The sequence below is a fragment of the Penicillium argentinense genome, assembly GCF_028826775.1.
Source record: "Penicillium argentinense strain IBT 30761 chromosome Unknown utg000004l_segment0_segment0, whole genome shotgun sequence".
Lineage (NCBI taxonomy): Eukaryota > Fungi > Ascomycota > Eurotiomycetes > Eurotiales > Aspergillaceae > Penicillium > Penicillium argentinense.
Window position 1 is genome coordinate 1,671,053 of NW_026622663.1, and position 26,853 is coordinate 1,697,905.

Genomic DNA, 26,853 nt, shown 5'->3' on the forward strand with positions numbered 1-26,853 from the left:
ACGGGTTCTCGAGTTCGAAAGCACCCTCGAACCTGGGATTAAGCGATTTGACGGAGATCGAGTCGGAAGACAGAGCTTCTGGTCGCAAAGTTCAGGGAAGAAGACCGGTCATCATCTCTTGAGCGACGGACGAGACGAAAATAGTCAAAGAGAGAGCGAGCGAGCAGCGCAGGGCGAGCGCTGGGCTAGTGAATGGAAGCAAGTGAAAGAATCCAAAGCAATCGCGAAAGTGCATGCGGCTCCGAGAGCTTCTCGTCACATGAAAGATTGATGCCTGAGCCCTGTGGCTTTCAGTGCAAGGTGTCGAGGCTAGTCGTATGGGGACTAGTGCGACCGCCATACAAAATCCACCGCGGCAGCAGCTGCGACGGACCACGATTTCTGCGCCGAGTCGAGTTCATGCGTGCCTTTCGTTTGTGGCAGCAAATTTCCGCTGTCTCGAATACCGTTGAGAAAGCACTGCGACCGTCAATCCACACCGCTCGATCATCTTCGCGCCCACCAGTCCGATCCTTCGGAACCCGTTTCACTCGCCCCGAGCTTGCGGAGATCTTCAGTCGCATAACATGGCCGACAACCAAGGCGGAGGAGGCCGAGGTCGTGGAAGGCGTCAGAACCGCGATATGGGAAGGGCTGCCTTCAGGTAAGTCTCAATTGCTCTACAGTGCCGTCCGGGACAGCGGCTAACCAAGGAAGCCGGCAAGCGATAGATAAACGCGAGCGGCAAGAGCGACAGAACGAGGCCAAGCGTCGCAAGATTGAGAATGGCGAGGAGCTTACAGCCCCAATCTACGCGACCCAGTTCTCAAAGGAGGAAATCGAGGGCGAAGCGCGTCGTCCTAAGAAGAAGGCGGCCATCTTGATGGGATACTCTGGCACTGGATACTTTGGCATGCAATTGTATGTCCACATTCCTTTCATTATGCGTGGGAAACAAAGGTTGTGACTGGAAATCTGACAGGAGTTTGACAGAAACGAGAACCAAAAGACCATCGAGGGTGACCTGTTCGCTGCTCTGGTCGCTGCCGGCGCCATCTCGAAAGCTAATGCTGAGGACCCCAAGAAGTCGTCGTTTGTTCGCTGCGCTCGGACGGATAAGGGTGTGCATGCCGCAGGAAATGTCGTGTCATTGAAAATGATTATGGAGGACCCCGATATTGTCGACAAGATCAACGAGAAGCTGAGCCCCCAGATCCGTGTGTGGGGTATCGAACAGACTACTAGCGGCTTCAGCTGCTACCAGCTGTGTGACTCCCGCGTTTACGAATACCTGATGCCAAGTCACTGCCTTCTGCCCCCTCATCCCAGTACCCATCTCGGCCGGAAGATTGTGGAATTGGCCGAGAAGACGGGTGAACTGGATGTCGTCAAGGCGCGACAGGAAGAGGTCGCCGGCTTTTGGGAGGAGGTGGATAAGACCTACATCAAGCCCATTCTGGATGGTGTTCCGGAGGACATCCGCGCCATTGTGGAAAAGGCTCTCTATTGGTACGATCCGGCGCAGGGTGAGATAGACCCCGAAAACGCATCTGAAGCCCCTGCGCCTGCGCCTGAGCCTGAAAACGTCGAAGAACCAGCACAGGACCAAGCGGCCGACGAAAATAAGCCCTTCCAGATGGGTCCCCGACAGAAGCTGATCAGCGACACCACCAAGGCTATCAAGGCGGCTTATATCAAGGCCAGGAGAGCCTATCGCGTTCCTCAGGCCCGCATTACACGTCTGCAAGAGTGCCTGAGCCGTTACGAAGGCACCAAGAACTACCACAACTACACCATCCAGAAGACTTTCAAGGATCCATCTGCCAAGCGTCACATCAAGTCTTTCAAGGTGAACCCAGAGCCCGTGGTCATCAACGGAACTGAGTGGCTCAGCCTAAAGGTCCACGGCCAGAGTTTCATGATGCACCAGATCCGAAAGATGGTCGCCATGTCGACCCTTGTTGTTCGTGCTGGTTGTACACCTGACCGGATCAATGATAGCTATGGCCCTGAACGTATTGCCATTCCCAAGGCCCCTGGTCTGGGTCTGTTGCTCGAGCGTCCCATCTTCGAAAACTACAACACCAAAGCCGTGGGCCTGGGTCGTGAGCCCATTAACTTCGACAAGTATGCCACGGCCATGAACGAGTTCAAACAGCGGGAAATCTATGACCGGATTTTCCGCGAGGAAGAGGAGACTGCGGCGTAAGTGTCTAGCGGACACCCTAACTTTCGTGATTTGACTGACATGAGATATTCTAGGTTCGGCAATTTCTTCAACCACATTGATCATTTCCCGCAAGAATTCTTCCTCTATGTTACCTCCGGTGGTATCGAGGCGGCCAAACTTGTCGCTGCGCCCACTGCCGACACTGAAAGCCCGAAGGATTCTTCCCGTCAGAAGGTGGACAACTCTCAGAAGGATGTTCTCGCTGCCGTCGAGTCGGAAGATGAAGGAACGGCCCCTGATGCGAAGGAGGGTAACTAAACAAAAATAACATTCAAGGCATGATGGCGATAGCATATGCCATGATCAAAATAAAACGCTCTTCTAGCCGTCCGCGCCACAAGTCGTCATTTCCAATCCAAGCATACTAGTAGACAGCTTCGGGCCGACCGCGTCTGAAAGTGGCATCCCCGAGCATCAGCCAAGCCCGAAGGACGTCAAAGCCGAATGCAAAACAATAATAGCTGGTTAGTTGTATGCAAGAAGGCGCTGGTCGGACTTCTGATTTAAAGCCGACGGGCGGCGGACCCACTTTTGCGGGCTGCGGCGGGCTTGCTCGATCTCCGGACTGTTTCAGCGGCACTCCTACGACTGATTCGGACTTCTACATCTTCGGTCTCCGTAACGATCAGATGAATCTATGCAGGCTCCAGTCAGATTCTGAGTTCAATGAGCTTGCTTATGGAATCCATCGCCCGAATTCGCTGCGTTTGAGGCCCCGAATACACACCCACTGACAAATCTATGACCTGATCTCAGACAGCCACGTTTTGGGTACAGAAGATCGAAGATAATTGACCGAAAGGCATTTGAACGCGGTCCCAGATAATTCACATAAATGCGACTCGATGCCGAGTTTAGACAGAACCCGCACAAAGGCTCATTTGATTCTATCTCTATCAACCCCGTCAGATCTTTTACCCACCAGACGATCTCACCATGCCCAACATCCTCATCCTCGGCGGCTCTGGATACCTCGGCCTGGCACTTGGGCGATCTCTTGTGCAGTCCGGTACCCACATTGTCTGGGGAACTGCACGCAGCGTCGAGAAAGCGAAACTGCTCGCCACCAACGAAATCACTCCTGTCGAAGCTGAAATCGCCGACGCCGAGCAACTGCAGAACATAATCCTCACCAACTCCATCGATGTCGTTGTCGACACTAGTTCCGCGTATGAACATGCGGGTGAGATCCTCCGGGGTGTGATTTCAGCCGCCACCACCCGCAAAGAGGCCCTTGCGAAAGAGGGCGCCGTCGGTCCCAAGATCGGATTCGTTTACACGTCGGGGGCCTGGGTCCATGGATCGCCAGGTGTACGACTGAATGATCTTGCCCCCGTTGGCAATGTACTGGCCCAGGATGAGCCTGCTACCGTTGTTGCATGGCGCCCTGCGCACGAACAGGCGATTCTTGCTGCGCGGGACCACTTGAATGTCGCTATCATGAGACCCTATATAATTTACGGACGAGGATCTTGGGTCTTTGATAGCTGGTGGGGACCTCTCGCTGAAGCAGCGAAAACTGGAAGTGACTCGGTGGTGAAAATACCCGCGGACATCTCGGCTCGAGCGGGAGTTGTGCACGTTGATGATGTGGCCTCTGTCTACCATGCTGCTATAGATCGTCTTGATGGTCAGCTTGGTTCGTGGCCTGTCTTTGATGTGCTGACTGAGACTATTTCTCTCGTGGAGATCATGGAGAATTCCAAGACTGTTTTCCAAATTCATGCCCCGATTGAGTATATTGGTTCGATCGGGAACCCATTTCTGGAAGCATTAAGTATATCCAGCAAGGGCGATGCATCTCGGGCTAAGACCGTGCTTGGCTGGACTCCTAAGCGGACCGAATTCCTGCTGAACCTGCCTGTTTACATTCGGGCCTGGCAGTCTTCTAAATAGAAGGCCTCGGATTCTATCGCGGCGGTCATGATCTTGTTAACTACAATGAACTTGTTCATATATCAATAAATACATAGCATCACAGAAAATGGCCTTCTAGGCTACACTCTCGAAAGCCTTCGTATTGACAGGAGTTAAAGGAGCCCCGGCGAATCCACCGTCTGGACCCACCACTGCCAGAATATTCTTCATAGCATTCAACTCAAAGTTGATCCGCGTATCAATCGCACCACCTCCAATATGAGTCGTCAAAGTGACATTCTCCATGCTGGCCAATTTAGGAGAAACCTGCGGCTCATAGTAATGCACATCCAGCGCAGCCGCAGAGAGATGACCACTCTCCAGCGCCTCGATCAACTCATCCTCATTCACAATCGGTCCTCGCGCAGTATTGACAATGCGACTTCCAGGCTTCATCAATGCCAAAGCCCTTGCATTAATCAGATCCTCAGTGTGTTTATTCAACGGCGTATGTAGCGTCACACAATCAGCGACCTTCAACAGCGCATCTAAAGACTCATGATAAACCGCATCAAGCGCCGCCTCCTCAGAAGAAGAAGCCCTCACAATATCAAAATAATGAATCTTCATCCCCAGCGCCATACGAGCCTTATACGCAAGTTTCTTGCTGATATTGCCAAACCCAACGATGCCAAGAACATGACCACGCGGATTCTTCGAGATTGTCGCAATAAGCTTATGCGTTGCCGTGAATATTTCCGGGTCAGCTGTTCGAGCTGCAAGCTGCGAATGCGTGAAGTTGCGGAAAACGCTGAGAATCATGTATAGGGCTGTGTCAGAGACGGCTTCGTCGGAAGCCCCGGCCCCATTGGTGTACCAAATCTTGCGCTGGCCAAGGATGTCGACATCTGCCCAGTTGAAGCCTGCGCCTGCAGAGGCGAAAATTCGTACGCTTTCTGGTAGGAGAGGGATCAGTTCGGAGTCCCATTGGCCCATGAAGCCGCCTGTTTGGAAGTGCGGGCGGAAGATGCCTGAGAAGTTGCCGTATCTGGAACTTCGTCAGCGGGTGCGCAGTGCATGCTAGGTGCGATGGCATTTTACTTATTAGACCTCATTGCCTCGATGAATTCTGCTCGATTTGTTTCTGTTGCTCGGATGACGTTGAAACGGGCGCAGAATTCATTGTTGTAGAAGTCGTGGTTATACTTGATCGGGTCGCCGATGTGGAGGATTGTTGGTTTGGAAGCCATTATGAGAGATAGTAATTCCTGCAGAATTAGTCAAGATAAAAACAGGAGTCTCCGCCTTATATAAATACCCCCGTGACGTCCGACCTTCTCCGCTTGTTTTATCCGCGTCGGAGATGTACAGCGCTGCACCGGAGAGAAGGCCGATTCCAATGCAGTACATCAAAATAGATCTTCAGTTTAGCACGCATACATCCACGGTAAGACATAGCTATGGCCCGGTTATATCTACTACGTTCATGAGAGATTCGCTTTCCATTCCTCCTGATCTCTGGAATGAGGACGCGGATCGCCTGCCTATCCCTACTTACCTTGTATACACGGGCGAGAGCCGGTGCTTGGGAGCCACTCACATAAGACTCACATATTTTTGATGACTCCTCTAAGTTTTCAATTGAGAAAATTTGCAACTTCTAGATTCCTAGGCAGACCCTAAGACGTAGAATGAGAACCAGATTTGGGCAGAGGACCGGGAAGATGGCTGTTCAGACGACCCGGTAGATGCCAAACAGGAAAACGGAAAAATCTTCACCCAGCTCTGATACATAAACGTCAAGCGACTCAGCCCTTTCCATGCAAGGGAAGTGGTTCAAGGATCCTTGTTTCCCTTCCATGCCAAGTAACTCTTGCGATCGCTTTCGATCAGTTGAGGGAATTATTCAAACGCAAAGCCGGGCACCTTTCGCGGATACCAGATGTTGGAAACCAAAGAGAGAGTCGGCGCAAAGATCATCCAATCTGAAGTAGTCTCCAGCTTGGAACAGCAACGCTTGAAGCGATTTCAAGCTCATTTACCCCCTCCGGGCCCTCCAGGGGCGTATAGTCCGACTGCCTGGGGTCAAGAAGTGGATCTGGATGGACATGAAACCTGTATACTTGACAGTATCAATACACTCTAGCATCTGCTCAATCGCGATTGGGTTCCGGCTGTCGAGCTCCACATGATTTGACTGGGTTCCCTATCATATATTTTAACTGTTAGTTGCTACCTGCTAACGGAGATATGACAAGGTAAATACCTCCAGTTTCGAGCGAAACACTCCCTCAAAGTATGGTGATCGGGCTGCCAGAATGGCCTTATGGGCCTTGAACGATTGTGATTCCCATATGACCGTACAATCGGCGAAATTTTGTCTTGCAGAGGCTGTGTCGAAGAAGTGGTTAGATAATGTGCTCTGTCAGAGAATATGGGAACAGATCCATACCCTTCGATCGCCGCGCGGTGAATAGCGGGTGAATTCACCCATTACATCTACCTCTCTGCTTGCGGTCTTAAGAATGTTCGGGGTGCAGAAAAATGCTTCCAGTGTGCTACTGTAATTTTGCGTCGCACGGTAGCAAAAGACGTCGTTTCTGAAGTAGTTCCCAGCCTCGAACACCCTGATGTAGAACAGGATTCGGCTGTTCCGAAGAATATGACTGGCCCTTCATCCGCTGGATGTCTCATTAAGAGGAATTCCAGCAAGCCATACTCCTCCGCATAGAGGAAAGCCAGCATATGTGACACCACAACGGGGTTCCGCTCGTCAAGTCGCGCTTCCCCCGAGAGGGCTTCATGCAAATGACAATCAACATCAGCTATCGCTCACATAAGGTGGAAAAAGGAAATATACTCTGAATATAGAGTTGGGCATTCGGTCAAAGAAGGTCGATCATGTGGCTAAGATCGCGCGATGAACTAGAAATACGTGATATTTGAAGTGTATTGTAAAGTCCGAAGAATTTCCACTTTGAAGAATCTGCAAGGTTCATTGTCAGTAAGGCTTCAAGCTGGTAGCTAGAATTGGACATGAAGAAACTGAGTCATGCAGAAAGATAATATAGTTAGAAGAGAGATTTGAATGGTGAAGACCATGATTGGGCTCGTACCTCCGGTAGATCAACGCGGCATCATCCTTGCTTCTTCCCTCTTCTGCGGCGATTTCGTACCACCAGTAGTCTGGGATACCTTGCATAACGCCTTCCGAGAAGGATTTGGCCAAGTCGATGGTTCAGGTCGATGGTCAAGGTGCTTTGAACCTCAGCCTTACGTGGGAGGAGATAATCGATGATGGAAAGCAGTGCAAGACAAGAAAGTTGAGTCGGAGTGGCGAGATGAAGGAAGAAGGAAGGAGGACGGAGGAGAATATTGAAACTGTGAAAAGAAATCCAGGTGATGAGGCAAAGCTTTTGGTTGCTAGTCAGGGGTCAAGCGTTGATATGTCCCATGTCGAGGGGGGTTTCTGAATAGCAATACCAAATCCGGAGCTCTGGTTAATGGAGTCCGCTGGTCCAGATATTAGCACAGGCTCGCAATACGCACTTCAGTAGATTGTCTTGAGGAAAAGTACTCGTGGGTGGAATACTGTATATGAAAGCGAAAATCTGAAGTCGTATGTCAATGATATTTGTTTGTATCGTAAAAGGATCAGCAATACTATCTGATGCCACAACGAGCCTGCAATAAAGTCAGCGAACGACCGAACACGGCCAGTATGTGTAGGGCCTCTTACCTTATTATGTATCCTCCTTTCCCTGGAGCGCCTCTTCCACCCCTTCATCCCCATAGTGATAAATATCACTCCATTCCAGAATCCCCGGAGGGACCCCAACGCACTAACGGCCAACAGAAGGGGATATGACTCGTAGCCAGGGCGAATAAAAGCCGAAACACGATTGATGGTCGGCGCCACCCAAGTCGCTAACAGAGCCAGGAAGAATAACGAGGGCATAAGGACGTATTGCTTAAATGACATGCGCCGCTGTGTGGGTGCATTGTAATTTATAGGAAATTGCTTCGATGACGCGAGGCGGGGAGTGATTATATGTTCAACGGATGTCTCGCTGGTCACTCGAACGTCGGACGTCTGTGTCATCTTCGGTTTCGTGGCTTCGACGGTTGTAGTGACTGTGCCGGTCGGGTTTTCGAAGGCGGGGGCTTGGGAGGAGAGGTTGGAAGTGAGTGCGATATGGTCGTCTTCGGTCAGTTTGAATTCGTCTCGGAGTCGGGATATCTCGACGCCGATGAGGAAATAGAAGATTAAGACAACGCTGATGACGAGCCTGTGAGAGATGTTAGTCATTTCTCTGTTTGCCAGCATCTCATAACACGTACCAAACAGGACCGTAGTAGAGAACAATTCGAATGAGCATCCAGTTCGGCGAAATTGAGCACCATATCTTAACAATAAATGTTAGCTCTTGACCTTCCAATACCTGTCGTAAAGGTCGGTGCTCTTACGGTTTCACTACCATAGATCGGGCCCTTGGCGGGCGTGTGGATGAAGAGGAACACTAAGGCGGGAATAAATGTGAGTACTGTAATCAATGACAGGTACCATCTTTCAAGCTTTTGCAAGGAGTGCGTGTCGAATCGATGGAAGACAACAAGATATGTATCCAAGGCCATGGCGAATGTCCAGAGTACGTCGGCGATCGGAAACCTGTAGAAAAGCAAGGATTAAATCGAGGTCCTCCCTCCACTTATAAATCTCAGAATAACGAACGAGCAGACATACATTTGGAGTGCGAAGCCTTGGAATTGGCAAAGTGATGAGGTATCCCCCGCATCGGGCCCACTGATCGAGATCATCGTCGCGACAGAATCGAACAAGTTGTAGAAGGCATTGAAAAAGATGATGCGGTGTATAGGGCTTCGAAAATGGCGAGATAAAATAAAAGCCCCGACAATCGTTGCTGATCCAAGTATTGAAAGAACTGAAGTCACTCGCCCAGCGACACTAATCATATCCAGCTGGTCTTGAGAGAGTGACGATGGCATGATGAGGGTTGTGGCTCCACCTCCACAACAGAATCGAGGTACAGTCCTAGATAGGAGCAAACTCAGCCCATTGAGACTGCAAACAAAATATCGTCTTCCAAATCCGCGACCCACGTCGGCAGGGGACATCGCTCTCATTTTACAAGATCGATGTGGTCCTCTTCGAGATTCGCGATGTCTGTGCTGGATGACAATTGCTTAGGGCAAATGGCGTGATTCCAAAAAGGGGAACCAGTTGAACGATCGATTTGCGCGCCAGGAACCGTCCATCGCCCAACTCGTGGGGCTTTTTGGCCCCCGAAACCTGCGCCGAGCTTCGTGTCAAGTCGCCGCCAGCCAGCCAGCGTGCGCAAAATGCCTCTGCGTGAGATGATCGGCGACTTGTGGAATCTCGCCTTTGAATCAATTAAGCTTTGGGCTCGATGTTGACATCGCAGCTCTCGATGAGAGATTTTCCATCACACTAGTAGATCGCGCTCGCATTGAGATGTTATCTGATGTGTTCTTTGAATGAGATGGTACAATTTTGCCAAGTGATTATCCGCGCATGCCGCCACAAAGCTGGTGATGAAGACGCATCCAAAGCTTGTTGATGTGAGCAATCATTTCGCTGGAAGTCGAGAATTCTGATAATGATCTCAGCTCTTCTGAACTCTGATAGTGTTCGTATGGTTCGCAGTGGATTTCTTGAAACTCTAAGTGGTGTGGAATTGTGATTCACTTCGTCTAGAAGCTCCTTAACCGCTGTTGGTCACTCGCTGATGTCATGAGAAGCAGAACTACATCGAGCTGTCTGCAATTGTCACATAGCTCCATTCATTTCCTGCGAAATACCCAAAGGCCAGTTTCTTCAAGGCGATGGCCCCATGTGTACAGCCGAAGTTCGCCAGGGGATGGAGCGGAGGAGACTAAGATAACGATGCAGCAATCTTCCGGGCAGATGGAGCCTCGGCTTGGAATAGCACGACATGAAGCCAAGCCGCGCTAGCCTGTTGGTCCATCGGCGTATGCTCACCTCGTATTGGATACCCGGCTTTAACTGGAGTGAATCTCGCCTGTCTCGTGGTCTTGATATATATGCGCATCTGTCGGACAGCAAGCAAGTCGTTTATCTCACGCTAAAACACGAATCTCGTAAGTATGCTGCCATCTCAAAGGATTTGTGAGACAATTTGGCCTCGTGCATTCAGCTTCGGTACTGTATTTCTTTTTCCGGGGCCGAACCAAATCTTGGCGAAGTAGACTTCCTCGTCATCATCATTCCGCCATGCCCATGTCGCCCAGTTCAAGGGCCGACGACTGAAGGTGGAGAGTTGAAGGTGGGATTTTAAGACGAACGGCTGAGGGCTGAGAGGCTGAGAGCGCCGTGTAACAGTGTTGCCCGACCTGTCAGCGCTCATGGGAGCGTGTGGTCTAGAGGCAGATTGTCGTATAAAAACCCCTCTTCCCCTTTGCGCTCTTCTCCCTCGTCTTTCCTTTTTCCATTCACATCTTGTTTTTGTGGTAAGGTCGCGGTAATCAAAGAGGACCAGACAGTCGGGTCATCGAGCAACGGGGCCGCACGATATCCGGTCGATGATGGGGGCAGGAACTCTCGCCCCGAATACGCAAGCTCCTCTGCTATTTCGAGCTTCATCAAAGTTGTCCCTTTAGAGCTGTACGTATTGAGATTAGCCGTCAACACTACAACATTGCTCCAATTTGACATTGTCTCTTTTGTTTGCGTGGAGTTGGGTGCCCCAGGCCGTAATTCACCGCCATACCGAGGAATTTCAACAAAGATAAGCCAATTCATTTCATTTAATTATCTCCTGTATTCATTACGATTGGATTTTGAGTTCCGAGCTCACAGAAGTCCAATAACCACATCACCATAAACATCCGCCTCCAAATCCAGCCGAACCTTAGCATGCAAGTCAAGGTGAATCTTGATATTCAAACTGTCCTTGTCCTTTTCTTCATCTTCTTCCCTCTTCTTGCGGTCCAGGATCCGGGCAGCAGACGGTCCGATGAGTTCACCCTCTCCGCTTGCCAGTGTTTGAGGGTCTACAAGCCTATCGATGGGATCGGCGCTCGACGAAGAGTCTTGTGAGTTTTGGCGGCCCTTGCGGTTCCCTTTGCCGAAGGCGACGGGTGCGTTACTAGGCGCAGCAAGATTCGAGTTAGCCTGTATGATATTCTGGAAGAGGTGTTGTTGGATGTAGAGGAGGAAGAGTATTGCGGAGAAGGTGAGGTGTGTTTGGATGTACCTCAATGCGGGCGTGGGATCGCTCATTGTGGCCGGCTTCGAGAATGAACATTTGAATCTGAGGATAAAGGTGCGATGCAGAGCCTTTCAAGAGCTTCTGAAAGTGTCTGAATTATATTCGAGTCAAGCTCCCGCATGCGGAAACTAAGCGTACCAAGGTTGCGAGCACCAAGGTCATCCTTTGTTTGGATCCCCTTCTCAGATCTCGCATCACCCACCCTATGACGACTTGCGCTGATTCCGAAAGCTGGAAACTCGACGTCAGACAATACGGCCCGAGAACTCTCGAATCTGCTCCAATGGCTTAAGATCGCCGAGATCTCCCGCGATAAACCCGACATTCCTTTCGAGCAAGCACACAACATGGTATTGGGCGTGGTCATGATGACGGCGATGCTGCCGACGATGGTTGGCATGAACGAAGCCTCGAAAAGCACCCGCGACCGTGAAGAGAACAGACGAGAACATGCACGAACACAGCGTTCCCACCTGACAGCTACATGTGGTCTGTTCGCAGGGACACAGGACCAGAGACGGCAAGTGCACAACGCCCAAGTATACCTCGGGAAAGACGGGAAGGTACGCTCACGGCCTGATCCACGATCTCTAATACAGTGTAGTTGTTAAATGCTTCCAGGTTTACATCACCAAACACCCGTCCTCGGGCCTGACCTTGTTCAACGGTGGCTTCTTCAAGCACCCTGACTTCCCCCCGGACAATACATCAGGCTTCGTGACTGTTTCCTGTGAAAATCCTCCAGTATTACGATGGTTTTATGTCGATGCAAATACTCATGAAGTGCGATGGGGTGGACGCCAAGAGAGCCAAGGCAATCTATGTGGTCCTTTCGACTGGACGAAGGATGAAGCGCAGGTCTTACTGGAAGGGTGGGAAGGGTGGCTGGCCGTGCGAGTCCCGGGTGATGAGACGAGGATCCAGCGCGATCTAGGGGTGGATGATGCGCAGGGGATCTGGAGGCTGTATTTTGATCAGAATGATGATGGGGCCGATTTACCCGTCGATGCGGAGGCGTTGGAAATCTGCCTGAAGCGAACCACGGCTGAATCATGAGAGTCGAGCTTCTTCGTCGAACTAAATCGCTTGGTTAACCCGCAGAGCGTTTTTAATATCAAAGCCAGGTTGTCGGGATCGTCCGTTCGAATCAATGTGCATCGTCATTCACTTGAAATCGCAATTGATTGAGTTGTTGCCGCTCGCCACTCCCCCAGTCCCGCTTCGGAACCCTCGGGTGGCCATTGTTGGTTCGAGATATGATGTGATTATGTCCTGCAAGTTTTCAAATGCGAACAATTTATTGTTGGTAAATTTGTTCGCAGTGTATCTCTCCTAGTCTGGGAGGTTTCTTCGCCGGGATGGTGGGAATGCTAACACGAATCGCTGGTGACAAATTTCGAATTCCAAATTATACTAAAGGGGTTTTTATCATTTATTAAATCGTCCCGTAATGCGATGAACGGAGATTTCTCATATTCACATGATCTATTGACAGTATATGCAACTGTGCACAAGGCTGTCCTTCCTCCATGGTCGCGGTGTTATCCCCCTCGACTCCCCAGGGCATGACACTGCTGCGAGATGCCTAGAGAACATTACCCTTGTTCTGCTTCTTGTCCACGTTGAAGTTCTTCCACATCATGATACAAGGAATAGCCAGAACCAGCAGGGCCGTGGAAGCAATCGCATTCTGTCGCTGCGACCAGCCCCAGGCGTAAGCACACGCTTCCCGGATCGGGCTTCCAGAGGGATACTTGATCTGTGCTAGATAGCCTTTGATGTTGAGGGATTCGGCTTGTGATTTCATGTCATCCGGAAGAGCGTTTCGGAGGGCGTCGACGAATGTGTTGTTGTAAACGGCAGCGCACACGGCCTGACCGATGGCTCCGCCAATGCTGGAGAACAGCATGATCAAGGAGAGCGTCATGGGAATGCCCTCGCGATCACCACCTGCCATGACAGCCATGTCCTCGCCAATCACCAAGGTACCGCCTGCAAACGCGATGAAAATCTGACACATGATGATGTAGCCGATTGATTGATCGTTGCCGCGGAAATAGATCAACAGACCCGAACCGAGCATCATGAGCGGCAAACCGAAAAACAGACAGAGGTATTTGAACCGCTTCGTGATGTAGATGAAGATACCAACTGGAACAGACCAAAAGCAGGAGCCGATCGTGTAGATGTTATAGATATACCCTGCCTGCGTAAAGTCGAGGTCGTACACAACGTAGAGAAACTGGAGGAAATAGGTGTCCCAAAGGTCGAAGCTAAAGAATAAGAGCATCGACAGCAGGCAGGCACCCAAGACGGAGGAATTTTTGAGTAGGTACCAGGGGATAAAATGGGCTCGGGTACCCCATCGCTCCCAAGCTGCAAAAACGAAGAAGAGCATGAAACCGATCACAACCATCGCGATGAAGAGTGCACTGTCGTAGCTGGACTTTCCATTGGTGATCAGGCTGAATGGCAGTAGGAAGAGAACAAAGGCAGCCATGAGTAGAAAAGCTCCAATGACTTTTCTCATGGTCAGTATATGTACGGCAATTCTCAGGTCAATTTGCCAGGGGCGTCAACTCACCATCAAATTCGTAAAGATAATGAATGATGCTTTGACCAACGGTCCGACCACTCGACTGCTTCTGGTAGTACCCAAGTTTCTCAGCCTGCTTCTCGTAATACTTGAAGACAATCGCAAGAGGTCCAAAGACAAATGGCGTCACAATCGCAAACACACCAAATGCCCAGCGCCATCCAGATGTTTTCAAAAATGAATTGACAGCCAAGGGACCTGTAAAGGCCGTGCAGATGAAGGGCGTTTGCGAAAAGGCCAAGGCCCATGCCCGATTGCGTAGTCCAGTGGTATCGGCGACGAAGATCTGCAAATTTAGATAGATGCAATCGTATCCGATGAAATATATCGTGTAGCCGGTAGCGTATGCTGTGGGATTTGGAGCCGCAGCCAAAATGATCATTCCCAGTAGATAGGTGAGTAAAGAGACACATAAGCCTTCGGCACGACCCCAGAGATTCAGGGTCTTGGCCAGAGGCAGTTTCAAAACACCGCCGATGATGCTGGAGATGATGTAGGCGTTGGTGATTTGGGGCGCAGTCTTGAGGTTGGAATACACATATGGTGTGATATTTGACAATATCAGTTGGTGCAGGGCGAGTATCATGTAGCAGACCCAGACCCTGTGGTATTGTGTCAGTCAAGATATTCAACTATAGTAACAGTCGAATGCTGAGCTGTCTGGTGTGCAGCGTTTGCAACTTCACTTACCAGGCTAAAAGACCGTAGACCGTCTTCTTCCCCCAGACCAGGGCCGCCGCCTCGGCTTTTTGCAAACCCCGCTTGGCATTCAAGTTGACGCCTTCTGGGTTTGTGATTGCTTCCATCTCATCTTTTGCTTCAGGACCTTCCGCGTAACGTGGGGGCGGCGCGGCAACACTGTCTGCGGGGTGTGTGGTGGCTTCCTTCTCACTGCGCTCATTCCCCGATAGTTGCGCCTCCCCGTCGCCCTCAGCTGCCACATCTTCCTTCTTTGACCGTGACCACGGCCAGCGACTCATCGCTGTGCGGCTTCGGAGAATACCGCGGTTACTCATGTTTGCGCCTAAGGTTCGAAATGGGCGATCCTGTGTGCGCCGATCAGTTTCCAGAGGCTTCTGAAGGATGTCCCTTGCGCCGGTTCAACTTGAACTTGGATCTATCAGGCCAACAAGCAGCAGGAGCAGCAGCAGAGGAACGATCAAAACGCCGACAGAGAAGCAGGAATCGATCTGATTTTTCTACGCCTTGTGCAGGGTTCCCCCCTAAATCGCGCTTGGCTCGGCTTGGGTCCACTTCTTTGAATTCACCTCATTGCTTCGCCCGCGGCCGAGCCTTGCCTGAGCGCGGCGAGATCAGATAATTTGAGTGGATTTGCCCGTCCCGAGGTGCGATTTTGGGATCAGGAGCCACTTCGGCACTGTTAATCAGCTTGACAACGGATCCTGCTCAGCAAGAGAGTCTCCGATCTCGGGTCAAACAAAATCCAACACAGCACCAGCACAGCATTCACCATTTCAGGGACCCTGATGCAGGGTCCAGCTTCATGATTCCCTTCACTCCGCTGCTCATGCACCTCATGCTAGCCCCTCCGATCCGACCGTCCCTTGACCTCTTCGGGGACTCCCGTAATCGGACCTTCCAGAAAGGGTTATCAGATGAATATCAATCGCACAGCCACGGCTGATTGGACCGCTGCCCGAAACACACATAAATGAAATCTTGGGGCAAATGTAAAAGGCGCCCGGTGTTATCCGACTGTTGCAATTCGGAAGACCGCCACCCGGGTGAGGCGCCATTTGCGCAAAATCAAGATTTATCTGATCGAGCTAGTGGACAGGGGTCAGATTGAATCTAAGTACTCACTTTCTTTGCTCGAGACATGCAAGGCTCGCTGAGTCACCGAAGGATTGCGGGCCAACAGTATTTGTCACATGTGGCGGCCGGTATGCGCATGTTTGCGGTGCCGATCGCGAAAATTATAAGAACTTTCAATGGTTTCATTCGCCAGATCGGGTTGTTGACGTTTCTCTTCGATTTCTTGTAGTTTTCAATAGGCTTCGAGGGACTCAAGAATCGTGGTGGTTCAATGTTTGTAGGCCCCTGATCAGAATGCGACCGCTTGCAAAATCGGTGTTGGCAGCCTTACGCTACATTTCTGGTCATTGTGTATCTCAGCTGAGGCATCCGAAGACGGACCAACTGAATAAAAACCCACATTACTATGAGACTCCACAACGTTCTCTACCACCTCTTTCTTTATGGCGTGGTCTCCATGCCATTATTTCCGTCCAAGCTTCCAAGTAGCCTCAAAGCTCATGAGGTGTACCCATGGCAAGAGAACCCCTTGTTTTCGCTGCAAGATGATGAGCAACATCATCTTGTTAGGGAATAGAGCTCAGTTTTAAGATACTTTGCGTTCCGCTCCGTCAATTAAATACTCAGACGCTGGCATGCGCTAGAAGCTGGCGCTCGTAGACTACACTGGTCTTCTTAATCCAATTTTCACAAATACGTGCCATTTCTTCTGGTTTTGTTAACAGATATTCTCAATCCCTGCAGACATCGGCAATCAGGAATTTTTGTCCTACGTGTTGCGACGGTGGCATCTATCCTGCCGTTTCCAGGATCCTCAGGGCACTTGCACAACCACACACCTTTCCTGTGCGCAGATACTGAGCACTAAAGTCTAGGCTAAGAGGATACACGACTGGTTTAACTTCGTGGGGAGGGTGGGAAGCTCGACCCTGTTTCACTCAACTCCGGCCTTGAGACGAAGGGCTCTGACTCGACGGGATTTCGGAGGCGGGAATATAAAATCCTCTTCCCCACTCCGGACCAACGACAAAAAGAAGTGCCCGAAAGGGAAATGCCAAATTGGCGCGATGAAATTCCCATGGCTTTTCGCCCCAGCTATGCTGGCAGGTCCCGCCTGCGCATGGTACGGCCAGCTCAACGCATCAGACTACATTAACAGCCAAGGTACCATCTATCAAGAGCTAACTATACTGGACTATATCACTGGCTCCCTCTATGCTGGTACGCTCTACGGAGGTTTTATGAATTGCACTCGTGTCAAGTGTCCAGTCCCGTATGTTGTTGTATCAAATTGCCGTCCCAGTCAAGGAAGCTCTTGTTACTAATTGTTGGAAAGGTTTATCCAGTTGACAGATCGAGCATACAAATTCACGGCTCTGGTCTGGCTCACCAACGGGAATTGTCATAATATTGACTTTGGTGGGGCTCTGCGTGCTCGTAATGGGACTTGCTGTGGTTCTTTGCCTTGCTGGTTCTCTGCTTGACGATAATTCTGAATTTGTGCTTCTCGATGTCTGTTGGTCGAGCTGACAAAATTGGCAAAAGTTATCTGTATTCACTCTCTTGACTTTATGGCGAGGGTGAATATCATTTTGATACTATATTGCCTATTCTGTGACTCGAAAGTTCAAAAATGCAATCGAAAGAATCTCGATACATGAATTCCAGCTCAGAGACCAAGGAATGGCTACCCCCAGATTCTGTCCTATGGCAAATTTATGACGACTAGACGCACCGGCATATCCCCTTTCGGATCGAATTGGACGTATCTAGCAGTCAAAGTTGACCCGACATTCAGAGGTTGCGTCGATACCAAGACCGTAGAAGTCAGTTCCGCTCTGCGGCTCCTCGCCTTCAATGTGAGTCTGATCGCCATAAGCACCGTGGCATTCACTAGAAGTCGATCGAATCAGCATTTTGCTTATCTATGATAATTAGGGCGAGAGGGGTTTACGTACTCGAAGTTTCCATTGCCGCAAGACGCACCCCATTCGAAAACTTGCGAGAGATTGCCGGTCGGGACCGAGATAAAGTCGGAACAGACGCCACTGCAGGTATCGCACAGATCGTAGCTCCCGATCATCTCATCATTGGAGTTGTAGAGAGTCAGGCTCTGGCCACCGGCGTAGGTTGTTCCTCCTGGTCCGAAGCCCTCGGAGTTTGTGTTCAGGGATCCCACGGCGTAGCAAGAGTCCGCACGCGCGGAAGGGATGTTGATAGCTGCCAGAAGCAGGGCTGAAAGTTTACTGTACGTGTACATGATAAATAAAGGGTGGTTGGTTTAGTTTGATGCCTCGTTGTAGGACGATACTTGATGCGATAGATAGTTCAAAAATTCCGGACGAGAGACGGGTTTAAATATCTTTCTTCTTGCCCCCACGAAGAATAGATTATATTGTACCCGGGTCTGTTTTGGCGTCGGGTCGTCTGCCTTGTATCGTCCTGATGCAAAAGGATACATCTATGAAGATCATGTAAGACTCGGCAAAGATCTCAGCGAGGCTTGTAAGGCGCCAAGTGACGATCATTCCAAGTCCATCGATATCCCCAAACAAAGCTATGTCATTCGAGGTTGTCTTCCCATATGTTGTCTGAGCTGTCCCAACCCACAAGTAGACTACATTTTTGAAGTGCCATGGCTATTGAGACGGTTTAGACAACATTCGCGCAGAAACAGTTACCCCACGCCTCATAGAAAACATGGTCGAATCTCGTGTTCTGACTTCGGGCCCACTAGATCTTATTAGGGGCGACAACAACATGGGACTAGTGGTTTCTTTCGACCAGTGCTGTGTCTGGGGATTCTTCAGGCGTGTCTTAAAGGGGAAGCAACCTTACAATCTCTTTAGGCAACGTCCAGGGGGGGGGGGGGGGGGGTCTCCACTGCTGCGAAACTGGTATGCCGGCTGTCAGGGCAGCAATGTCAAGATTTTGTCGCATAAGAAGACAGGAGAAGCTGATTGGATTCTTCCTGAATTCAGTGAGCTTCTTCAAAACTGAGTACATCATGCCACTTGAGGCTATGTTGTCTCAATGTCCGATCTTGAGTGAGACAGGATCAAAAACAATGCCCGCTGGTGAGCAACCGAACCGATCATCAAAATTTTCTGAGCCCACCAAACAATGCAGTCGAGAGAGCAGATGTTTGCCAAGCTGGCAGTTAATTCCAGTAGGAACTCAAGGTTTGCTTTCGCCCCTCGGGCGCGTTGCGGGCCGTGGGGGCTAAGTTCATTATGGCTTACCGATCCCCTCGCGATTGGCCTCAAGACAGTGCCTCGCAGTTTCTATCGTAGTATTCGTGACGTAGTGTGGGGATATGAAGTCGTGGCCATGCTGACAAGGCGCAAGGATTACTCCATACGAGAAGCTTTTCCCATGAAACCCCGGCAGGTAAGACTCGTGGGGGCTTGCGCCGCTGACATTGATAATCTGCAGGATTGTGAAGTGAGGAAGCCCGTGGGAAAAGAGAACGGGGTTTAAGTTAGCTGAAAGAAGTGTTACCACGCGCAGTTGACTGGACTTGATATCGTGACGGGGCCGGGAGCAATGCCAACATCAATTCCGAGGCACTCCAATCACCTGGACCTATAAATTCATCTTCGCTAAACTCCACCTCCATCGGTGATTGAGTTGCACGAGTCTGTCTCGCATCGCCCCCGGCCAGCCCCAGTTAGCCCGGCTAATTTCCTCTCAGCTCCCCTGCCGGGACAGGGTTCCCCCTGACAGTGAAGCGCGTCGCCTGGAACCAACTTATAGTAAATGAGGTATCTGGGCTGGTGGCTTCCTGTCTCCCTGATAATATCTCCATAATTTGACATTCCCTCGGGGACCAGGAGCCAAGGGTGGGTGCGACAACAGACGATGTCGCGACAGTCGCGTCGGTGGCAACCAAGACGTGCGCCTCATTAGCGGTCACAGCCACCACGTGGCGTTGCGAAGGCGCGTCAAGACTGCGATTATGCTTAAGGCTTTTTCTGAAGGTTTATAGTCACAATTCAACGACATCCATTGAAACAATACGCAACTCAAATGACTCGTTGGTCGTACAGCTCATTCCGCCATTCCAAACGCCCAAAAAATCGTCAAAACATTATATATACGTCAAATTATTGCACGCTCGATATAACGGACTTCTTATATACCGCCAACCAAAAAGCTTGTTGCGAATAGGAAAATCAAGCCCAGTACGCTTTTGGACATCGGGCGTGTGCTAAACGAGTCATTGTGGTAATGGACCGCGGAACTGATTCCGGCGTCCTTCATGCAGGATACAACCACTGTCGAATTTGTCTCCACGCTGCAGAAATCGAAGCAGGATTTTTCGTATATAACTATGTCGCTTGTTGCCCCGCAACACTTCTTGGCCTCGTCAGAATGTTCGTTGCTGATGCGCCATGCGACAACGTCGTTCATGGTCCAAAGATTGTGTGGCGGGACGCGCACGCTGATCGGGCAATGGTGTCGGCCCATTATGGAGTTTCGTAAGACAGGTGGAACGGAACGGTCGACCAATATCAATCGTGACAATCAGGATTTCGACTAGGACGGCAGAGTGGCTGATGCTGTTGTATAGGCCTTCGATTGTAGGGCGGACGGTTTCTGACACACAAGACTGGAGATCTTGGAGAAGGGGACTGCACGAGTTCGCAAGGACTCCTTCTATAATTTATCTTTTTCAGCTCGGTTTCAGGGGCTCCGATTTTAGGGCTGCGTAGCAAGGCTGCTCTTCTTCAGCTGCTGTCCGTCGCGACAAGGCTGCGGTGGGGCACTATCCGACATAGCCTCCCCAGGGACCAGATCGATTGGGCTATCCAATATTTGATCAAATTTAGTTTCTCTGCAAAGTGGACCGTTGGGTCAGAAATCCTAAATAGTAAGCTTTAAGGTATTCCAGTAATCAATCCCATTCCCAGTGGAGCTGAGTATTTGAGGCCCTCAACGGCAGCCTTGCGAGGATCCATGGATGTCAATGTAAACTGATCCAAGGGCAACCATTAGATCCTCCAATGCGTAAGGATTTCTTCGAGCACATCGCAGTGATTTCAGCAGTGTTCATTGCGAGGGGAAGTAGAGACCTTCCATTGTAATGTCGGTGCGAGTGTTGGCGTGTTCCGACCCGTGATGCATTCATAAAGAATTTCACTCACGTAATATTCCCGCACCTCTCAAATCCATTTCAATCAACTGCAGCGTAATTATGGTAATTTTTCGCGTAATCAAGCTACTTTGAAAATGCACCAAGATAAGGGTGTGAACAAGCAAGCTGAGTCCCGAACTGGATTATATAGTTGCTAGCGGGTCTGGTTATTGCGAGGGTAGGATCTGTAGTGTGGTGATGCTAGAGTTTGTATTAGCAAGCTCTCATTGTCATCGCAGAAGTTTTGAATGACCTGATCGGTTTGCCTCATTAGAATGTCCGAGTTTGTCACGCGCCAGGGTAGGATGGTACTTAGCAGAGTATTAAAATCAGCTACCCTATCGATCCCGGGGATCCTCATGGGGCGTTTGCAGCCCGCATTCTCAAGATCGTCCTCCCAGGACTTGTCAGCCTTCCATTGAACATCCTGGTCGTCTTCCTGGTCTTCAGGAAGAGGGTTTGGGGATTAGTCACAGCCAACGATGCCGGTCCAGCCGCGAAACTGACCTCCAATCCCATTAAAGGAGCGAAGAAACTCGTATGATAGATGGAGACTGCACGAGAAGCCGTAGTCAGTTAAACCTCTGATGCGACCCGAGGAAGTGTCGAATAAGATGTTGCTAGGTGCTGCGGGAAACGTTCTGTAAGGACGAGCGGCTGGATTCACGGGGTGAAAGAGAAAGTTACTTACTGAGGTCTGCATGAACAAGCAACTTGTTGTTGCGCAATTCAACAGGCTCGAAATGCTACTGGAAGCCCTCGCTCTGTAAAGGCCACTAGTCGAGCGCGAACGCCATTCGCATCTCAGCCCTGTATATAGGGGTTCTCGTCGGCTATCTTTGAGCTCGCCTGATTCGTGTTTCGCATGCGGCCTCATATGAGGACTAAGGCACTAGACTGATGGTTGTCGTCATTGGTGCACCGATTACATTGTTCTCGTGATCCCAGGCGAGTCCCCCGAATTGGGTGATAGATGCCGGCAGCGGAACGTCCCGTAGGCTTTTAAGCAGTTTTGCGATCTGTGCAAAGACATTTTTCTTCTCCTCGAGTCCCATGTTATCCAGATTTCGTCTAGAGGCGTACCTTGCATGAGCTCCTGGAGAATCTAACCCTGCTGGCGCCCACCTCTTTTAGGTGTGCTCACAGTCCAGCCATACAGGCGGGGCACAACGTGAGGCTCGAAATAGGGTCTAGCACAGCCGCGACGAGCGTTCTCGCAGTAACCTCATTCTCGAAACGATTTGGTCTTTCATGCTTGCAGTATCGGGATTTGTCGGACGAAGAATCATATCACGAGTGCCGAATGAAAAAGCCACGCAGCCGGACTGGCTTTGACAAGTCATATGCAATTGGCTCAAATTGGGTATCTGCCTGTAAGTCCTCCTTAGTGGAGTTCGTAAGTCATTTCCATCTTGAGGCACATGCCGGCAGATCAAACATTCCCCTCGATAAGCCATGTATGAAATCAAGGCGGGCTTGATAAATAGAGTGATTTAAGACTCATGGCGAGTAATTTCGTTGAACAGTGTATGTTGAGGAATCCCATCTTTGCCCGCGATTAGATGATTTCAGTGAGGATGCGGTGAGGGTATATCTGTGCCTGGCTGTGGCTTGTTTTCTTATGAGGTACCCCTGCACTTCACGTGATGAACGAGGCCATAAAATTACCTCGAACATCCTCGTCGGTGTTTGACATGTTTGACCAGAATTAATACCGGAGGCTGCTGGCATCCGCGCGGCTCTAGTTAACTATACCAGCTTCGACTCACTTCTGAAATTGTGCCAAGCAGCTAGCATCCCTGCACAGTGCACGGCGCTCATATGCTCACTCAAATATCATACGATGAAATCTCTCAACGGTCGGAATGTCTCAGTCAGCAATCAGCTGGACACGAGACCAGGAAATTCCCATCTTGGCAGAACACGAGGTGGAGAAGAACGACGCACTGTAAGTGGTCGCACCACAAAGGGAACCGGCCTAGTGTCCCTGGGCGAAGACCTAGGCGCACGCTAATCACACGTGTAAAAGTATCCAGAGGGGACTCCCTGATCTGATAAGATGGCAGTGTGGAGCGCGCGGGCGCGACTGCCGCCGCCACGAGGTACATGATTTTTTCTTCGGCTTGGCCTTGGCCCTTTCTCCTTCTTCGTCCGCTCCTTCAAAAATTTGCCGGAGCCCCGCTGGCGCATTCTGACCTTGTGGTTTACGTGCCCTTCGACGAACTTCAGATCGGGCATTATGACAGACATCGCTGAACGGAACGCCGATGGCGACCAGCTCGGGCGAAGCTCGGAGAAGGAGGTTCAACACCACACAGCCTCTGCCCCAGAGGTGCATCTGCTTGGCGAGGGGAGCCCTGGTGTTCGTCGCATCGAGATTGTCGCATCGCATTTCCACTTCATCGACCGCATCTTCCTCTTCTGCAGCATTTTCCTCGTTGCTTACGTCTACGGTCTGGATGGCATCGTTCGCAATGTTTACCAGGTTAGCCTGCGCTTTGCTGTTGTTGTTTGAGATTTGGCATACTGATCCCAAGGCAATCTCACAGCCGAATGCAACCGCAAGCTATGACCGGCATAGTCTTCTGGCGACCATCATGGTCCTTCGCTCTGTGATTGCAGCTGCAGCTCAGGTAAAAGCTTCCATACGGCTCGTTGCGATACTGAGTGGCTTACTCTCTGCTTCCTTCAGCCAACTGCTGCCAAAATCGCCGATGTTTTTGGTCGAGTCGAGCTTATCATAGTATCCATTGCATTCTACACCATCGGGACCATTATCGAAACGTTTGCGACGAGCGTCGAGGGATTCTCTGCGGGCGCTGTGATATATCAAGTACTTGAAACCATGATATGTGGGAAGGCATGATCTGACAAATACACAGATTGGATACACCTGCATCATGCTGCTGCTTGAAGTCTTGGTAGCTGACGTTACCTCGACTCGCTCTCGACTGCTGTTCTCTTTCGTCCCGGCGCTTCCCTTCATCGTGAGTACCATCGCGACGCATTCACAGTTCATGCTCACACAAACCAATCATAGATCAACACCTGGATTAGCGGTAATCTCACGGATGCGGTTTTGACGGTAACCTCTTGGAAGTGGGGCATCGGCATGTTCGCTATCATCTATCCGGTATGTTCACTTCCATTGATCGCCGTCCTGTTCATCGTCCACCGGCGCGCGAAGAAGTCTGGGAGGCTGGGATCTTACAAGAGCTCTCTCGAGCTAATGGGTGGTCGTCGGCTCATCACGGAGCTCTTCTGGCATCTCGACGTTATAGGACTCATATTGATGATTGCCATGTTCGCCTGTATACTCGTCCCCTTTACGCTGGCCGGTGGAATCAAAGCACAATGGAAAACGGCAAAAGTGATCGCTCCTCTTGTTGTTGGAATTCTGTTGGTCCCCGTTTGGATCTACTGGGAGAAAACCTGCCGCTATCCAATGTTGCCTTTCCAGGTGAGCAACATGACTTGGCAATTGACAAAGTTGGGATCTAGTCTAATCATACTTCAGCATCTCAAAGATCGCGCTGTTTGGGGCGCACTTGGAATTGCCGTCATGTTGAATACTGGTATGCCCTTTCATCGTCTAATGTTGTGTCCTGAGCTACCTTCTCTGACATCCCCTTAGCATGGTATCTACAAGGAGATTTCCTCTATACCGTCCTCTACGTCAGTTTCGATGAGTCCGTGCTCAGTGCTACCAGAATCGCCTCTCTATACAGCTTTACATCGGTGATAGCTGGTGTTGCCCTCGGATTCATCGTGATGAAGATTCGTCAATTGAAGCCTTTTATTGTGTCAGGCACAGTTCTGTTCTTGGTTGCATTCGGAATCTTGATTTACTATCGTGGAGGTGCCAGCGGATCCAGTCATTCTGGAGTGATCGGAGGTCAGGTCCTACTAGGTCTTGGTACGTTGATTGTTTCCTAACATGATTCTGTCCCTGTGGCTAACAATCACTAGCGGGTGGTCTGTTTGCTTACCCGGCCCAAGCAAGCATTCAAGTGGCCTTGTCACACGAACGTACGTCTTATCCCTCCGTAACTGGATCCAAGTTCTTATTTCTTCGAAATATAACCGTTATATAGATCTCGCCGTCGTGACTAGTATCTATCTCGCTTCTTACAGCATTGGAAGCGCGATCGGCAACACTATTTCCGGCGCGATCTGGAACCAAGTCCTTCCCGCGGAGTTGGGCCACCAGCTTGGAAACGAAACTCTTGCTGCACAGGTCTACGCAGATCCATTCACCTTCGCCGCTGCAAATCCAGTGGGAACGCCCGATCGCGACAGTGTAATTGTCGCGTACCAGAAGACTCAGCGCCTGCTCTGCATTACCGGAATTTGCTTGACGGTTCCGCTGATTGCCTTTGCTCTTTGTATTCGGAACCCTAAATTGACCAAAGAGCAGAGCTTGGTCAAAGACGAGCAGAGACTAGCCTAAGGGTTTAAAAGAATAACCCATGAGTAAATCTCCGAGCCACTCTCCCACAAGTTGTGCTCTATGTATTACTCTGCCACTTTTGCTGCCATTTGTTCTATTATTCTACCAAAGTGCCAATTTTTTCTTCCCAAAATTATTATCCGAAGAGGGAGTCAGTCGGGATTAAAAGATTGATAGAAATGCCAGACGAATAAAATCAGAGGCATGGAAGGCATATTTTCCCCGGTCGCTGTTGAGTCGCCCCTTCTCCTCATATGAAATGCTCACCTCTGTCACCTGGCGAATTATATGGGATTGATCACTGTGATCGGAAAGTATGCGTCTTGTATCGGTATCGTCGCCATCATCCTCGGCAATGCTGCGCCTTCTGTCCATGCTCGTGCCATTGTCTACTCCCTTTCCTTGCACAGTAGTGGTAACTAGGCCTCGGCCTGGTGCGGTTCCGGTTCTAACACCTGGAACCGCGCACCGCACCTCATATTTTCGCGGTTCTGAAACTCCAGAACCGCAAATTCATTATTCTGCCAAAAATTTCCGTTTTCGGATGCATAAATTGATGATTCATTTGAATTTGACAAACCGAGGGGGTGGTCAAATACCACTAGGACACTTCGGGAAAGGCTTATTTATCGTTCGCCCAATTTGCCTTTAACGTAATCGGTAAGCGAGCACCGAATGTGAACGAGCGGCGCACCCCAAAACACCATATTAAATGCGATAAATTAACACTTGATATCCTGCCAACCACTGTTTATCGTAGGGTATTCCTATGATCTAATATTCTTTGTGATATATCTAGTCTGTTTTTAAAGTCTCAAGAAATTTAGAAGTTGGTGATTCAAAAATATATAACTGCAGTGTACATCGCTCCAAATTGTTGTATTTTACTGTATCAGGATACAATATTTGCCTCATTTGCCCTATATTTTACCATATGGTTTATTACATCTGTGGTAATTAGTAAATCAAGAATGAAAGCGAGACAGAGCTTGTCGTTGTTGAGATATTCGACTTTAAAATATCGCAGCTAATCTGGTTTACACAACATGCCACAGTACAACAAGGGAGACCCCTGAGATCGCTCAACCGATCTCAACAACCTTCAATTGATCATCTTATTCTATGGGATATCTTCAGTCTAGCCAGTACATCAATTCCTCATCCTGACACTATTGCTTTACCTATAATTATGTATTTTACATGACATCCCTATACACTTGCACTTTCCTGCCCCTCCCAACCGTGACATTTTGCTTCTTAGCATCTCTCTGACAACTGCTCAAATCTTCCGCTCAACATGGCACCCAGACTCAACCCGTCAAAGTTGATTTTGGTCAGTGATATGATCAAAAGGCGAGTCGTTAACCCGTTCTCAAATAGCTGAGGCAGCAGAATGCAGCGAACAAATGGTCAAAAATATACGCAGGAACTTGCGACTGTTTGGACACTTCTATGCGCCCCCAATTCGTATCGGTCGTAGACGCAGCATAACACCGCTGATGCTAGAAGCACTCTGTGCCCATTTGCTGTAAAAGCCGGGCCTATACCTTAAGGAGA

The 26,853-nt window shown here is 50.0% G+C and overlaps 9 protein-coding genes across 9 annotated transcripts; 4 read left to right on the forward strand and 5 right to left on the reverse strand.

Annotated features, from left to right (window-relative positions):
* Positions 1-566: 566 nt before the first annotated feature.
* On the forward strand, positions 567-2,467 carry N7532_003538 (pseudouridine synthase PUS2; the record flags this gene model as incomplete). The annotated part of the gene is made up of 4 exons (XM_056616032.1): positions 567-643; positions 697-900; positions 973-2,184; positions 2,242-2,467. 4 exons carry the CDS (start codon positions 567-569, stop codon positions 2,465-2,467), a joined length of 1,719 nt encoding a protein of 572 aa, XP_056476389.1.
* Positions 2,468-3,145: 678 nt separating this feature from the next.
* Positions 3,146-4,105, forward strand: N7532_003539 (NAD-dependent epimerase/dehydratase family protein; the record flags this gene model as incomplete). The annotated part of the gene is made up of 1 exon (XM_056616033.1): positions 3,146-4,105. The coding sequence occupies one exon, from the start codon at positions 3,146-3,148 to the stop codon at positions 4,103-4,105; it is 960 nt and encodes a 319-aa protein (XP_056476390.1).
* Positions 4,106-4,201: 96 nt separating this feature from the next.
* Positions 4,202-5,316, reverse strand: N7532_003540 (D-mandelate dehydrogenase-like dehydrogenase; the record flags this gene model as incomplete). The annotated part of the gene is made up of 2 exons (XM_056616034.1): positions 4,202-5,114; positions 5,168-5,316. The coding sequence occupies 2 exons, from the start codon at positions 5,314-5,316 to the stop codon at positions 4,202-4,204; spliced, it is 1,062 nt and encodes a 353-aa protein (XP_056476391.1).
* A 2,177-nt stretch (positions 5,317-7,493) lies between these two features.
* Positions 7,494-8,884, reverse strand: gprI (putative cAMP receptor (Car4); the record flags this gene model as incomplete). The annotated part of the gene is made up of 5 exons (XM_056616035.1): positions 7,494-7,579; positions 7,910-8,355; positions 8,408-8,472; positions 8,534-8,735; positions 8,811-8,884. 5 exons carry the CDS (start codon positions 8,882-8,884, stop codon positions 7,494-7,496), a joined length of 873 nt encoding a protein of 290 aa, XP_056476392.1.
* A 2,035-nt stretch (positions 8,885-10,919) lies between these two features.
* On the reverse strand, positions 10,920-11,348 carry N7532_003542 (uncharacterized protein; the record flags this gene model as incomplete). Its single annotated transcript, XM_056616036.1, has 1 exon — positions 10,920-11,348. The coding sequence occupies one exon, from the start codon at positions 11,346-11,348 to the stop codon at positions 10,920-10,922; it is 429 nt and encodes a 142-aa protein (XP_056476393.1).
* Positions 11,349-11,684: 336 nt separating this feature from the next.
* Positions 11,685-12,393, forward strand: N7532_003543 (uncharacterized protein; the record flags this gene model as incomplete). The annotated part of the gene is made up of 2 exons (XM_056616037.1): positions 11,685-11,900; positions 11,959-12,393. 2 exons carry the CDS (start codon positions 11,685-11,687, stop codon positions 12,391-12,393), a joined length of 651 nt encoding a protein of 216 aa, XP_056476394.1.
* A 529-nt stretch (positions 12,394-12,922) lies between these two features.
* Positions 12,923-14,949, reverse strand: N7532_003544 (siderochrome iron transporter 2; the record flags this gene model as incomplete). The annotated part of the gene is made up of 3 exons (XM_056616038.1): positions 12,923-13,857; positions 13,922-14,535; positions 14,624-14,949. 3 exons carry the CDS (start codon positions 14,947-14,949, stop codon positions 12,923-12,925), a joined length of 1,875 nt encoding a protein of 624 aa, XP_056476395.1.
* A 2,529-nt stretch (positions 14,950-17,478) lies between these two features.
* On the reverse strand, positions 17,479-17,969 carry N7532_003545 (uncharacterized protein; the record flags this gene model as incomplete). Its single annotated transcript, XM_056616039.1, has 2 exons — positions 17,479-17,602; positions 17,668-17,969. 2 exons carry the CDS (start codon positions 17,967-17,969, stop codon positions 17,479-17,481), a joined length of 426 nt encoding a protein of 141 aa, XP_056476396.1.
* A 5,116-nt stretch (positions 17,970-23,085) lies between these two features.
* On the forward strand, positions 23,086-25,296 carry sit1 (putative siderochrome-iron transporter Sit1; the record flags this gene model as incomplete). Its single annotated transcript, XM_056616040.1, has 9 exons — positions 23,086-23,331; positions 23,396-23,479; positions 23,539-23,667; positions 23,729-23,833; positions 23,887-24,306; positions 24,364-24,421; positions 24,481-24,762; positions 24,816-24,875; positions 24,941-25,296. The coding sequence occupies 9 exons, from the start codon at positions 23,086-23,088 to the stop codon at positions 25,294-25,296; spliced, it is 1,740 nt and encodes a 579-aa protein (XP_056476397.1).
* Positions 25,297-26,853: the final 1,557 nt, after the last annotated feature.